General features: G+C 34.6%; 1 protein-coding gene across 4 annotated transcripts in view; it reads right to left on the bottom strand.

Moving 5' to 3' along the window:
• The window catches only part of DYNC2H1 (dynein cytoplasmic 2 heavy chain 1), a 136,267-nt gene that overhangs the window by 96,939 nt on the left and 25,600 nt on the right, over nt 1-13,728 (bottom strand). For all 4 annotated transcript variants that reach the window (XM_052670901.1, XM_052670903.1, XM_052670904.1 and 1 more), the window contains 16 exons: nt 12,941-13,091; nt 11,516-11,718; nt 10,836-11,018; nt 10,297-10,479; nt 9,920-10,143; nt 9,051-9,166; nt 8,528-8,727; nt 7,603-7,867; nt 7,019-7,226; nt 6,519-6,648; nt 5,710-5,865; nt 4,409-4,668; nt 3,504-3,750; nt 2,525-2,676; nt 1,481-1,625; nt 706-808 (listed from right to left, as the gene is read on the bottom strand). In XM_052670901.1, the coding sequence (XP_052526861.1) occupies nt 706-808; nt 1,481-1,625; nt 2,525-2,676; nt 3,504-3,750; nt 4,409-4,668; nt 5,710-5,865; nt 6,519-6,648; nt 7,019-7,226; nt 7,603-7,867; nt 8,528-8,727; nt 9,051-9,166; nt 9,920-10,143; nt 10,297-10,479; nt 10,836-11,018; nt 11,516-11,718; nt 12,941-13,091 (2,926 nt within the window). The remainder of the gene's footprint in view (nt 1-705; nt 809-1,480; nt 1,626-2,524; nt 2,677-3,503; nt 3,751-4,408; nt 4,669-5,709; nt 5,866-6,518; nt 6,649-7,018; nt 7,227-7,602; nt 7,868-8,527; nt 8,728-9,050; nt 9,167-9,919; nt 10,144-10,296; nt 10,480-10,835; nt 11,019-11,515; nt 11,719-12,940; nt 13,092-13,728) is intronic.

Below are 13,728 nucleotides of genomic sequence, written 5' to 3'. Positions count from 1 at the left end.
CAGAAATATAAAATTCCAAGCAATTAAAATGAACAACAACAACAACAAAAAAAAAACAGGAAACTTTCAAAGGGGAAGAGAAAGACTGATAATAAATACTAAAATAATAATAAATCCCCCAAACAGTCTGTATTACAAAAGTGCCACTGGAGAATACAATGATACAATATTCTACACAGATGTAAGAAAGGAAGTGAGATGAGTTTCAAGGGCTAGAAAATGACATGCCATATTGTTCATCACTAAAAAAGCCTAAATATGTCACCATTAGGCACAAAAATTGAGTTCTTAAATATGCTGAGGTTACCCATTCATTGACTGTCAGTGTTGCTTTTCTGACCTCATTCAAGCTAATTTTATACCATCTGATGATCCAAGAAAAGAAACAATGCTAATCTAACATTCTTAATACTTTTTTATTACTTACGTACGCCTCTTATGTAAACAGTTTCTCTAATTAATTTAAGAGCTAAGGAGCAATAAGGAGTAATTGCTCATGACTTAGTAATAATAGTTATTTCACAAGATAAAAATTAGTCTTGAAAGATGTCTAAACTATCTAAAAGAAAAAGTATACAAAATTGAATATCCTTCCAAACCAAAAAAGTACCACAGATGGAACAGCAAGTTGCACATGAAGTCATCACTAATATTTTATGTCATTTCAGAACTGCTTTATCAATGAAAACTAAGTAAGTGACTTACCACCTGATAACTTGTATCTGAATAAACCAAGAACCCACTGAGTAAGAATACATGGTGTAAAAAGGTAATGACCATGATCATCAACTGTGAATTTTGCTCGTACCTTAAAAAAAGTAGAAAAAAAAAATGGAAATAACAGCTGTCATTTTCCCCAAAATACCATTAGTTTAATTAAGGTCCCAAATTTACATATTATTCCTTATACACATTCTAGTTGTTTTCAAAAGTGCATTGATTAATTGTCCTGTTTTGTGAATGCAAAAGATTTTCTCATAATTAAAATATTTGACACACTAGCCAGAGGTTTCTTAAATTTTAAGTGGGAGGATAAAATGAGCTTGTGTGTCTAAACATCTATTTTAGCTGTGTAAAATGTTAACAGACACAATGTGTGCAAGGAACTCCACCCTCCCATCTGTTTTCTTTACAACATCCATAGATTGCTATATGCTCAGGTGATGACGTCCACTATCTCCTCATTCAGTAAGCTGGAAAATACTACTATCATTCAGGAACTCGAAGTGTGGACAGGTTAAGATGATTGCCGAAATCATACGCTAAATCTGTAGCAAAGCAAAAGCCCTTACTACTTATTCACTTCTAATATCTAGAAATCTTTTCAAATCAGATACCAAGATTCTGAAAAGTATATGAATGTGAAATTTAATACTGGTAAGCCTTTTTATTTTCTTGTAAATATCAAAAGCTAAACATTAAAATATATATATTTCTGAACTGCCCATCTGCCTGAAAACAATAAGTTAAATTTCCACACCTGCTCATATACTTGAACCATAGATCCTGCTAGCTGATGTATTTTTGGTAAGGAACCCCAAACAGGGTGATTCTTTAGGTTTTTCTGTAGTACAGGTTCCAAGTAGGCACTACAAATAGTTTGCAGTTGGTCTCTTTCTGGATAGCTTCACAGGAAAAAAAAATAAAAATTATTATGGACTATCATTCTTAATTTCTCTGTTAAAAAGACTCAAATTTATACTAAGTTATACTGACAAGTACTGAGAAATTCCAATTAATAGGATTTCTAGCAGCTAAGTAACATTGTGTTACTGCCATTATTGTTTTACTGTGGCCACTCTCAGTTTGTAATCACTACTAAATATGTTTTAAAATTTAAAAAAAGATACAAAACAAACACACAGACAAACAAAACAACACTACCAACACCTAGAGATTACTCAAGTGGTTTCCAGTGCCAAGAGTTGCCAAACAACACCAAACAGTAGAATAATCGAATGGCTCGGGTTGAAAGGGCCCTTAAAGACTATTTAGTTGCAACTCTGCTGCCACAGGCAATAATGCCATCCTCCTGGCCATGAGTACTTCCAGTACTTCCAGGGAGACAACATCCACAATCCCCCTGGACAACTTGTTCTAGTGCCTCACCATCCTCATAGTATCTAATTGGAACCTATCCTTTTCTAGCTTAAGACCACCACCCCCTTGTCTGTCACTACATTTCCTCGCTGTCTCAGCCTATCTCACAGGAGAGATGCTCCAGCCCTTCGTTCACCTTTTGGGCCCTCCTCTGGACCCAGTTCAATACTTCTCTGCCTCCCATGCTGCAAGCCCCATAGGTGAATGAATTACCCCTGGTGGGGTCTCAAGAGAGCAAAACTGATTGGGGGGTGGGGGGGGGAGGAAAGGAGGGAAATCACAACCTTCGAAATGTGAAGATCCCAGAACTGTTAGAAAAAAGGATGAGAATAGCCACATCTTTTTGAAGAGTAAAGTCAGCAAGGGCTCTATAAACAAGCAGAATCTGAGCTCTGAATGTCAAATGTCACTTTCACATACTTACTCAACTGCACAAAGACGAACAATAGAAGTAAATCTGGAGGTAAGTTTATGCCTTCCTAATGTTCCTCCAGCAGTCATAGATGCCACAATCTGGATATTTTCTAAACCAACCCACTCCAGATTTTCATCATAGAATCCTTGGTATGTCAGAACCTTTAATAATTACATAAACATTTTATTAAATAAACATTAGCAGTGTGTTTTACAAAAACATATTAGTGACAGATACAGCATCATTACTATTTCCTTGACTGTCAGTGGTTCACTCAGTACTGGTGTCTTTTTCCCTAATGGTCTCAAATGCAAATTCTTAAAAACTGTAAAATCCAGTATAGAAAAATCAGTATTATATGATGAGATATCAAGGGAAAAGACAGAGTTGGCTAGAATTATCCATAACTAGCTGGTAATTCTTCCTAGAGAAAAGCATCTAGCATTAAATAGGAGGTTAGACATTTCATCAGTGATATCTTACTCCGAGCAGACGATCAGTGTTAGAAGGCTTTGTGTCTAAAAGCATACTAAAAAGAAACAAATCCAAAAAGGAAACAGATGACATATATGGATTACTCCGTAGCAGCCATTCAAAGAAATGTACAGAAAGAATATCATCAGCAGGAAGAGGTATAAAAATCTAGAGAAAATTGTTTGCAAATATTTCATTTTGAATTCCAGCCTACACTGAGAAGAATAGTATACATATATCTACACTGAGAAAAGTATTGTGTCACATCATTAACTTACATTGTCAAGTACTGTCTTTATCATTTAAAAATATAAGTTCAATAAAAATGGTACTTTATAATAATAATAGCTAATGAGCTAATATTAGCTAAAAGCTAATAGCTATATATTCTATTCAAGTACAAACAACAATAATATCAATTCAGGTACAGGATTCTAACTATGAAAATTATCAGTGTAGGTACAGACACTGAACTATTTCCAGGGTATTGAAGTCTCTGTAAACAGGCGTTTACCTGCTGAAGAAAAGCAATGAGAGTGCTTGTTCCCCATTTATCAGGTTTGGGTAGATTTATATCCTTTAAGTACAGAACAAGTCTTTCACAGTCTTTTGGCCTAAATACTCGCCCAGTGTTTGTACTTATTACAATGCAAGTTTGACTTAATTTCTGTATAACATGTTGAGAGGTAGTTTGTGCACTGCAGTGAATGGCAGCAATCTGAGTGGATCGAAGTTGAGAAAATGCATAACGAAGCAGCATCCTAAAAAAGCAAAAGTGTACACATAAGTATAAATAAGATAAAAACACATTCAAATTCTGGGTATCCAAAGATATTTTATAGCTTTTGGATTAAAATGCACACACTGAATACTGTAGTAATATGAGGTGTTGCATGAGGTTTGCTGAATTTACCATTTTCCATTCAAGACATTCAATTAAAGTGTGGTGTACATCTACATAAAATAAAGACCTATCTTCAATACCTTGTATGTATTAAACCAACCCTCCTAAATAATGAACCTAAAATAATCAACAGGATGATTTTAATTCAGCTGTCTGAACAAAGGTATCCAGGATGAAACCAAGACCAGGTATCTGAAGTGCCTTTCAGCTGTTGCCTCGATGACAGTACAGGTGCTTCAAACATCCTGTTTCACAACTAAAAGCCCCATACACATGTCTCAGATGCCTTCTATAGTGGCAAGTAAGAAAATTCAGGGAAAGTGTCAGCTTGAAGTTTCCCTGAATTTTGTTACTTGCCACTCTAGAAGGTTTGCTTTGTTAGTAATGTAAACATACTATATTCTGTAAGTAAAAATGAGAAAATCATGAGATAAAATCATTAATACAAATCATTATTAACTTCTTCAAGTAGACAGAAGTATGCTTTGCCTAAAATAGCAAATGTGCATTTTTACCCCTTTCCGCATCCTTCAGGACCCACAAGAAGAAATGGCTCCTTATTGTTTAAGTCTAGCCAGGGTCTAAAGTAATCTAAGCCTCTCTGCATGTCAGGGGTTTGGATGACAGGAAGTGTTTGCAGATTACTGAAGTTATCAGCTGTTAGATGTTCAGGTTTTTTCAGCCGATATATCATTAACTGCCCGCTGTCCGTGTCATAATACGTGTCCAGGGGCCTCCTTGGATCTGGTGGAGATTCTTGTGCCCAAGTGAAGATCTTCAAAAAAAAAACAAAATAAAATTTCTCTTAAATCCATATCCCTAATGGCAAGGCCTACTATTTTAATTATTAATTTATACATAAAGAATGTTCAGAGTAACTTTGCAAAAAGAAGCAATTCCTCCATTTTATAATTTTGCAGCTTGCTTTGAAACCAAATTTGATCATGTTATACATATGCTTTATGATGAAATCCTAAATGAAACAACAACGTATTACTATTCCACATAACATTATTTTCAGAAATATAAAGAATTAAACTCAAAGAAATCAAAGAATAAGAAACTGCATTTAGTACACCTGTATATAAACTTTTTAAATATTAGACAACATTTACAAAAGGCCAATGTAACTCATTCCTCTTCATCAGTGGCTAATATCCAGAAGTTGAGTTTGATCTTTGGCCATCTACCCTGAATATGTTATAGCTCCAGACTGTCTTTTAGAAGGAGCTATTTTCTTCTCTTCAAGAGAAAACCCAAGGGTGACAATGGAGATAACTCTCTCCAGGGACGGCCTTATGCAGGCACTGTGGACAAGCAAGCCGCTTAATTTTCCAGCACTGTTTTGTTATCTTTGTGTCTTCAAGTATTTACACAAAGATAAAACCACACCCCAGAATATAAAATACATAACTTAAAAACTTCAAAGAACACTTTCCTGGTAAGGTTCAAAGCCTGTACAGTGCTATTATTCCACGCAACACAAAAAATAAATGTGTTAGAGATGCAGTAAGCACAAAATATTCTCTGTAAAGGTTCATTGCATAGAACAGTATGAACAGAGGCTGTTCTGTATCACTTGTAGCAGTACAAAAGAACTGCTGCCTGGGCTGGATGAACCTAGCAATGTATCAGGGACACGTGAAACATTCATTTACTTCTAAGCTACTTTAGCTACTTCCCTCTATGCAGCACAGACTGCAAATAAATAAGATCACGGATATTCTGCTACTGTGAATCTTCATTGAGAAGAGGGAAAAAAATCGTCTTCTAAATGGACCGAGAAATGTTTTATGAACGCGATGAAAAAGATTACCTGCTTTGCAAATTCTAGTCGTGAGCTCATATTAAGATTGGCACCAAGACCCCGGAGCAAGTTAATGATAAACTGTCCACGGTCAGTACAGCCACGAAGATGCGAAAGTCCATTCATCACAGTTCCAACTAAACTTGTTTCTACCACAAAGTCATTCTGTAAATTGCAAGTCAGAGTACATTTAATCACATGCCAATAATAAATGCAATGTAGTGCTAGCAGCGTATTCTTTGGCTCTTCCACTTGATGTGAAATTATCTTAAAACATTGATTTGAAAGTCTTAAACTTGTATTTAGTTCCATGTTTAATTATGAATTGATGTAATTTAGCAATCAGAACTTTTCTTGAGTATTCTGAGAATTGGTAAGAAACCAATGTAAGTATACACTAGAATCTCTCTCAGAAATAGATTATTTATGAATTTTGCTCTTTACCATCAAAGGATGATGTTCAAGACCAGTGTCATGCCTTTCTTTAGCATCCAGATGAAGATACTTCAAAAGTAGAAAAATATCCAAGGGTAAAAGAAACAAGAGGGGAAATAGCATTAAAAACACAAAGCGATCATCTGTGGGGCATCTTCCCAAAGGGGAGGTAATGTAGGTGTTCCATTATTAGTTTGTTGGCCACAGCAGTGGAGATTTGTAGCATATGTTTCAAAACTTCAAATAGAGCAATCAAGTTTTAGAAACTCATAGTGACTCAAATGGTTCCAGTATTACTCTTATTAAAAAGAACAGTTACCAAAACTAGAAAAATGTATCTCCTTAATAGAAGCTGAGAAGTGATCAAGTATTCAATTACCAACCTGCTTGACAACCCAGTTTAAAGCCTTTTCAAAGTAGTCCCCAATCCAATTTTCAAGGTTGTATCTGCATTCTTCAGGCTGACTTCTTAGCCAAGATTTTATCAGAGAATTAAGATCTGTATCTTCATCACTAAGTTAAAGCAAAAGAAAACAAGATTCAAATTAACAGATTTCCACATCTTCACACAGATGAGTTAAAATGGAACAAAATTCTAAGAAATGTCCAGTGACTTTTGCATAAGAATATTTAGTCAATATTTTGGCTCTATTGGTCATACACAAAATAATGCAGTATGTCTCTGAAAAACTAGGAAATACATTGCCAAAAGGTTATAGCAAGACAGCTCTGAAGACGCACAAAACTTCAGCTAGATTCTCTCACTGATTTGCTTTTCAAGTGTGCTCAACTAATTCAACCACTCTGCACAGTTTAGACCACCTTTCTAGAAAACTTAGGAAGATTCGCTTTGTTTAAGAAATGATAATACTCTCTGACTTACCTCAGAAAGATCATTCCCATTCGAGATATTGTAGCAGGAGATGCACAGCTAAGGTCATGAGTTTCAAAAATAAAGTTGACATTTGAGGCAAACTGAATTCTTTCTCCACTAGGCATAGTCAACAGTCTGTTGTCATCCAAAACAGAATTCAAGGATTCAATCCATTCAGGATCAATATCACCATCACAAATTATCCATGAAGTAGTATCTATTTTCCAGACACAGTTATACATTATAAATGTAAAATTATAAATTACAAAATATCAAACCCAAGAAAAACACTTAAAGGACATAACTCCTGAACTAATTGAATACTATTTCTTATCCTTCCTTCATTGTAAGTTTAATATAAGCTCTTTAGGGACATTCTTCATGTTTTATCTTCTGATGTCTGCTTTTGTTCTCTTAAGTACAGAAAAGTTGGAAAGTGCCAATTTGTGTTCTTCAATATGACTGGCACCAGAAGTTTCATTTACCTTATCCTAACCACAAACTAGTAACAAAATATTGTAAAAATTTAAGCTGAAAATAAACAATTTCAGCAAATTAAACAGAACAGTACAACTACTCTCTCCTAAACGTACCTTGGGGTTCTCGTACCACTTGCCGAGCACTGTTTGTAAGCACACCATCAGACCATTCTCTGGTATCCATGTCAATATGGCCAAGCAACTGATGACGAGGCATTGCTTTGGGATTCACAGTGTACTGTTTGACTACTTTGCCAGTTTTACCAAGTGCTGCCTTTAACATCTGCCAAAGTGTTGACTTCCCTGCACCACTTGGACCTACAATAACTACACCCATTCTTTGACGTAGTTGTTCATACAATTCCAAAGCTTTCTTGACCTAAATAATAAAAAGAAACAGAAGATAGATAAAGTCATGGAGCTAAAGCAATCATGTTCTCTTTTTTCATGCTTTTTGCAATCTAGTTTGCATGCAGTACTCTTGTCTCTGTGATTATGAAATAACAGGCATTTAGAAGATCAGTTAAAATTCAGATATGAAAGAGTAGCAAGAAACTTATTTTGCATATTAGAAGCATTTCATTGTATTACTAAAACAAAGAAATCTGTGATCTCTGGACATTGATTTTTCCTGAAAAATTCATGAATGTTTAGTCAAAAAACTAGCTCAAAAAGTATATGAATATGCATGAGACACAGAATTGCTCGATAAAAGTAAATGTTTACATATTAATTCTTCCACTGTCCAAAACATTCAGAGGAATTTGTACCCAGCTTAAAAAGAACTGCGTATCACAATGCTCACATCTTAAGCCTTCTTGCACAATTTTTCATTGAATTACACGATCAACCTCCCACGCTTCCGCCATACACATCTGTATATATAGGAATAATCATAATCTAACATTTAGGTTTTTTTTTTTTCCACTTTTTTATAAAATATTTCACTCAAAAGTAGAAGGAAATGAGTCAAAACTACTATCAACTAGTCCTAATTAAGAACAATTCATTTTGTTTTGCTATTCTAGTCAGTGTTTACCTGAGTGTTTATAATTTCCAAGCGTGCCTCTTCAAAGGCTTCCTGTAAAGCTGTAGTTAACTTGGCATACTCCACATCTTTGAAGTCAATGCCAGGGAAGACATCTTTAACCAATGCATCAAATCGTGCACAGTCTGCAAATGTAAGCTTTGACATGGTATTAAGCCGCAAAGCTTGAACCACCAAGTGACTTTCGTTAACTGGAAGTAATAACAAAGAAGACAGATTAATTTGTGTTCTGGTTTTGGTTGTTTTTTCTTTTGTGTTGGTTTTTGTTGTTTTTTTTATTTTATTATTATTTGTTTTTAGCTCAGAGCGTATCACTGCTTGAATCCACATTATAAGACTATGGAAGTGGAATTATAAGGGAGATTACTCTTGGGCCTATTCTTGGATAACTTTTTCTCTGCTAAGTAGTCTCTAATCCAAACTATGGCTTCTCATAACTGTACTGAAGACAATGAAGAGAATGATATCTGTACAGTACTCTAAACAATAAGAAGTTTGACATGATCAATCTTACTTTCTTGCTTTTCTGCACTTCTCTTCAGCTGACGAAGAAGACTGCCACAGCCTCTCAGAACAGTCTTTAATGCTCGTAAACCCCAATCATAGTGCTGCTGTGGTGTTAAAAGCTCCCTAAATGAAAACAGAAAACAACAACAAAAAAAACCTGTTGAACTGTTCAACTGTGTTGAAATAAATTTTAGGCAACATTGCCAGGTTTTCTAATTTTTTTTTTTCAGCTTACAATATGGTTTGGGGCAAAACAGAAGCAGAAGAGTTTCTCTAGTAGCACGCGTAATGCATCTCAGAGGTATAAGCAATGACACTCAACAGCTAATATTTATATCATCATCCCTAGTGAATTTAACTAAATTTAACTAGTGAATTTAACTTCTGACAGTTTATAATTGCATTCATTTATCTGGCATATCTACAATTCTATAATCAAATTCCATTTCCATTTAAACTACTTCGGGAGTCAAAATACACATTTAATCACAGTCATATGCTTACATTCATATTTAATGAGGCTAACAGGGGTGCAGTACTTTGCCACCTTGAGATTTTAACTGCATTCCACCTATTTTCATACCTGAAGCTCCCAATATACTGCAATATTTTTATTTTTAACATATTTTATATTAGTCACTTTTTTTTTTTATTGAAAGCAAAAGTTCAGACGATTCCAAACCTACTGTTTTATGGCTAGTTTGGTTTCCAAAATACAGCTTTGTGCAATTTTCAATTCATACAATATTTCAGAAAATTAACAAAAAGTACATGGCAAATACTACATAGACAAAAAACGTGAGATAACCACAAGGATCAATGTCACCATCCACAAAACAGAAACATGCTAAGAATTTTATTTTTAAATATGCTTACCTTGCTAGATTGAAAATAGCCACTAATTTTCCACCAAGTGTTTTAGCACACTTAAAGCCTTCTGAATACAAAATCACTTCTGCAATAAGTTCATTGTCTGGATGAGTCATAGCAACTGGCCTAAAAAGTTGTTTGAGGTTATCAGGCAGTTTTTGTCTTCCTCCATAATCTTTTCCAGCAGGATTCATAGTGATAAAAATTCCAGAATTATGATCCATTTCAATCTGGAATTAGAAATGCAAGGGTAATAGTATATTGTTGTTAGAAAATTGGGAAGTGTACTGTGTGTAGTTACAGTAGCCATTCTTCAAATTGGTAGAGATCCAGTTCTTTCAGTACTATTTGTGTAAGAAAACCTTAAGTCTGTTTTGTCGTACCTTTTTACCAAGTAATTCACATGAAGAACTATGTTTCTTCAAAGCATGTTGAATAGTCTGAATCTGCATGGACACTGCAGACAACACAGCTTCCTCAAGTCTATTAAATTCATCAAAACAGCCCCAGGCTCCACATTTCACCAAGCCCACAAAGATGCGTCCCATCGACTTCACATCAATGCCCTTAAAATTAAAAAGAAATACAAATAACAAGGAAGTAATAGAAGACTATCTACCTATCTATTAAAAAACATTAAAAATATATATAAATATTATATATATATATATATATATGTATATATATAGGTATATAGGTATAGGTAGATATATATATTATATATATATATATATATATATATATATATAAAATATAAAATAAATAAAAAATATAAAAAACATTACTTTAAATAACCACAAATGTCTAAGAAGGGATCCTGAAAAATTACTAAGACTATGTTTAGAATGTAATACTTCTTTATGAAGTATGTGAGAAGATATTCTTGAATTTTTTAAGATAAATTACGAGGAACCATGCACACCTCATCACAATTAAAGACTAATACTTGTCTTCCAAGAAGTCCACCTAAGGCTTTTACTGATTCGGTCTTGCCAGTGCCAGCTGGACCATAGGGATTTCCTCCAAGGCCCATCTTCATAGCCTGAGTAAGAGTTAGGTAACACTTATCTGTCAAAGGTGTATAAACAAGTTTAGGGGAATTGCCCTGCAGAAACAAAATAATTATATGGTTTAGTACACAAAAATTAGCTAAGATATAATTTCATTACTTGCATTCATAAATTAATAAATTTAAAAAGAGAAGATAAAGCAATGACTAAGATTATTATCTCTTTAAGTATATGAATTTGTTGGAAATAATGAAATCTCCCTAATTTTTTTTGTATTACAAAAAAAAAAAAAAAGAAAAACTTTAAAGGAAATGAAAAAAGCACTGAAATCAGATCAATCTGTATCCATATTAAGTATTATGTATCCATACTGTAGCTGCTTTCCATCCAACCATCACATTTACATTATCAAAATCAAGAACTAAAAATAAGTATTCAACTTTTTAATACTTCCTATGAAATAGAACAAAAACGACATAACTAATTTGGAAAAGAGCAGCAATGTTTGGAAGGCAACTAGCAGCATGTGAAGAATGAAAAAGAGTTTGATACATATTTAAAAGCCACCAAGCACAAATTAAAAATATCATACCTGATATTCATAAGTGTACTGAAGTTCAGCATCTACCATCTGAACATAACATTTTTGGTCTTTCATATAAAATCTCAACTGTTTCTTCCAAGCCCAGTCTTCAGCACTGTGAATCTGAGCTTGATTTAGCTGCTTCACTAAATCAATGTTATGAATGATATCAAGAATCAAAGCTTTAAGCTTGAGCTCAAGAATTCCTGATTCTGCATACAATGAAAAAAATAAAAAAATCACAATGTTAGCAATTCTGACATTCACTGGGTTACTTTCTATTATCATTTGATTTTACTGAGACAATTATATGTATTTACAAATCAGCATAAAATGAGATCCTGACAGAGGTAGTAAGTCATCATGTAATTTCAGCCATTGGAAAGATGGGCCTAATGCATGTGATGTTATCTGCCCCTACTCTCAAGAGAGTGAGATAGAGGTTTTTTTCAGAAACAAATTATTCTAAACGTGTTTACAGCCATTATTCCAAATGTGTTTACAGCTATATCCACTTGGTAAGTGAGGCACAAATTCTCAACTGATGTCATGTTCCTATACTCAGCACTGGTGAGGCCGCACCTCGAGTACTGTGTCCAGTTTTGGGCCCCTCACTGCAAGAAAGACATTGAGGCCCTGGAACGTGTTCAAAGGAGGGCAACAAAGCTGGTGAGGGGTCTGGAACACAGGGCTTATGAGGAGAGGCTGAAGGAGCTGGGAATGTTCAGCCTGGAGAAGAGGAGGCTCAGGGGAGACCTCATTGCTCTCTATAACTTCCTGAAGGGAGGCTGTAGTGAGCTGGGGGTCGGCCTCTTCTCTCGTGTCATTAGTGATAGGACCAGGGGGAATGGCTTCAAGCTACGGCAGGGGAGATTCAGGCTGGACATGAGGAAGTATTACTTTTCGGAAAGGGTGGTCAGGCACTGGAACGGACTGCCCAGGGAGGTGGTGGAATCACTGACCCCGGGGGCGTTCAAGGAAAGGCTGGATGTTGTGTTGAGGGACATGGTTTAGTGGGAGCTATTGGGAATAGGTGAACGGTTGGACTGGATGATCTTTTAGGTCTTTTCCAACCTTGGTGATTCTATGGTTCTATGAGGATCTGAAATCATACTGTATATGCTCTGGAGATTTTAACTAAGAATAAAGGGAGAAGGAAAATGGGAGGATTTCTCTACATACAGTTATAGCCATTTTATATAAAACTATGTGGTGATACATATATATTCATTTATTTTGTAGAGACATGAATTATGTACATTTCCAAATACATAAGCTCTCCTAAATAAAAGTCAGTTATTCACTGAAACATTAAATACACTAATGTTGATAATAGTACGCATCTAATTTGTAGTTTCCTACTTAAACAAAGAGAATGTTAAATACTATACAGTTGCAAAATGAGGTCTTACATATTAGGGCTCATTTTTGTACCTGTACTGCCAGTATCTTCCATACTAGTATCAATGCTAGTATAACGTTCCAGTTTAGCCATCAGTTCTAATTCTAACTGTTGCAGGTTATGGTTTTTGATAGCATTTTCAACATCTTCAGTGAACTGAATTTGTTCTGCCAAAGAAAGAATCTTAAATAAAAAAATTAAAAAAAAGTTAAGAAGTTCAAATTACATTTTAAAAATACCGAAGATAAAGGAAAACAATCATTTACCATTGGTCACTAAGAAAATGTTATCAATGTTTAAATTATTTTACTGTAAACGTAAACGACATCAAACATTTGCTAAGCACTTAAATACAGCCACCTTTTAAAAACTGATAACATTTAGCAAAAACCTGTAATGCAATCCAGTACAGCAAATACATTAGCTGCTCTAAAACATGTGGTACCAAAACTGTTAGAAGCATCTTTTCTTATTAACAGAGGTGTAATACACAAACATTTTAGGCCCACTGAGTCTGCAGCCAAAGAGCTCAGATCACATCTTTAACTTGTTCCACTCCTGACCCGCTAACATAGCATTTTGTATTTGGATTTCTATATACCCCTTATGTTTTAAGTAATTTAAGTTCACTGGAAAAATACTGTTAGAGCTACAAAGATTCAGTCAAATTCGGAACCAGAAAGAACTGGATCAAAAAATTCCACCAATTATACCAACCTGAAGACTTGTAAGTTTAACTAGGCCATTTGTGCTACTGGTTCAAATTGCAAAAATCAATTTTATCTTTATTACTATTTCTGTTCACTATTTCTGTTCACAG

This window comes from Tympanuchus pallidicinctus, unplaced genomic scaffold, assembly GCF_026119805.1.
Source record: "Tympanuchus pallidicinctus isolate F22 unplaced genomic scaffold, pur_lepc_1.0 scaffold11, whole genome shotgun sequence".
Taxonomy (NCBI): Eukaryota; Metazoa; Chordata; class Aves; order Galliformes; family Phasianidae; genus Tympanuchus; species Tympanuchus pallidicinctus.
The sequence above is the reverse complement of the archived record's forward strand: the minus strand, read 5'-3'. Positions and strand labels throughout refer to the sequence as shown.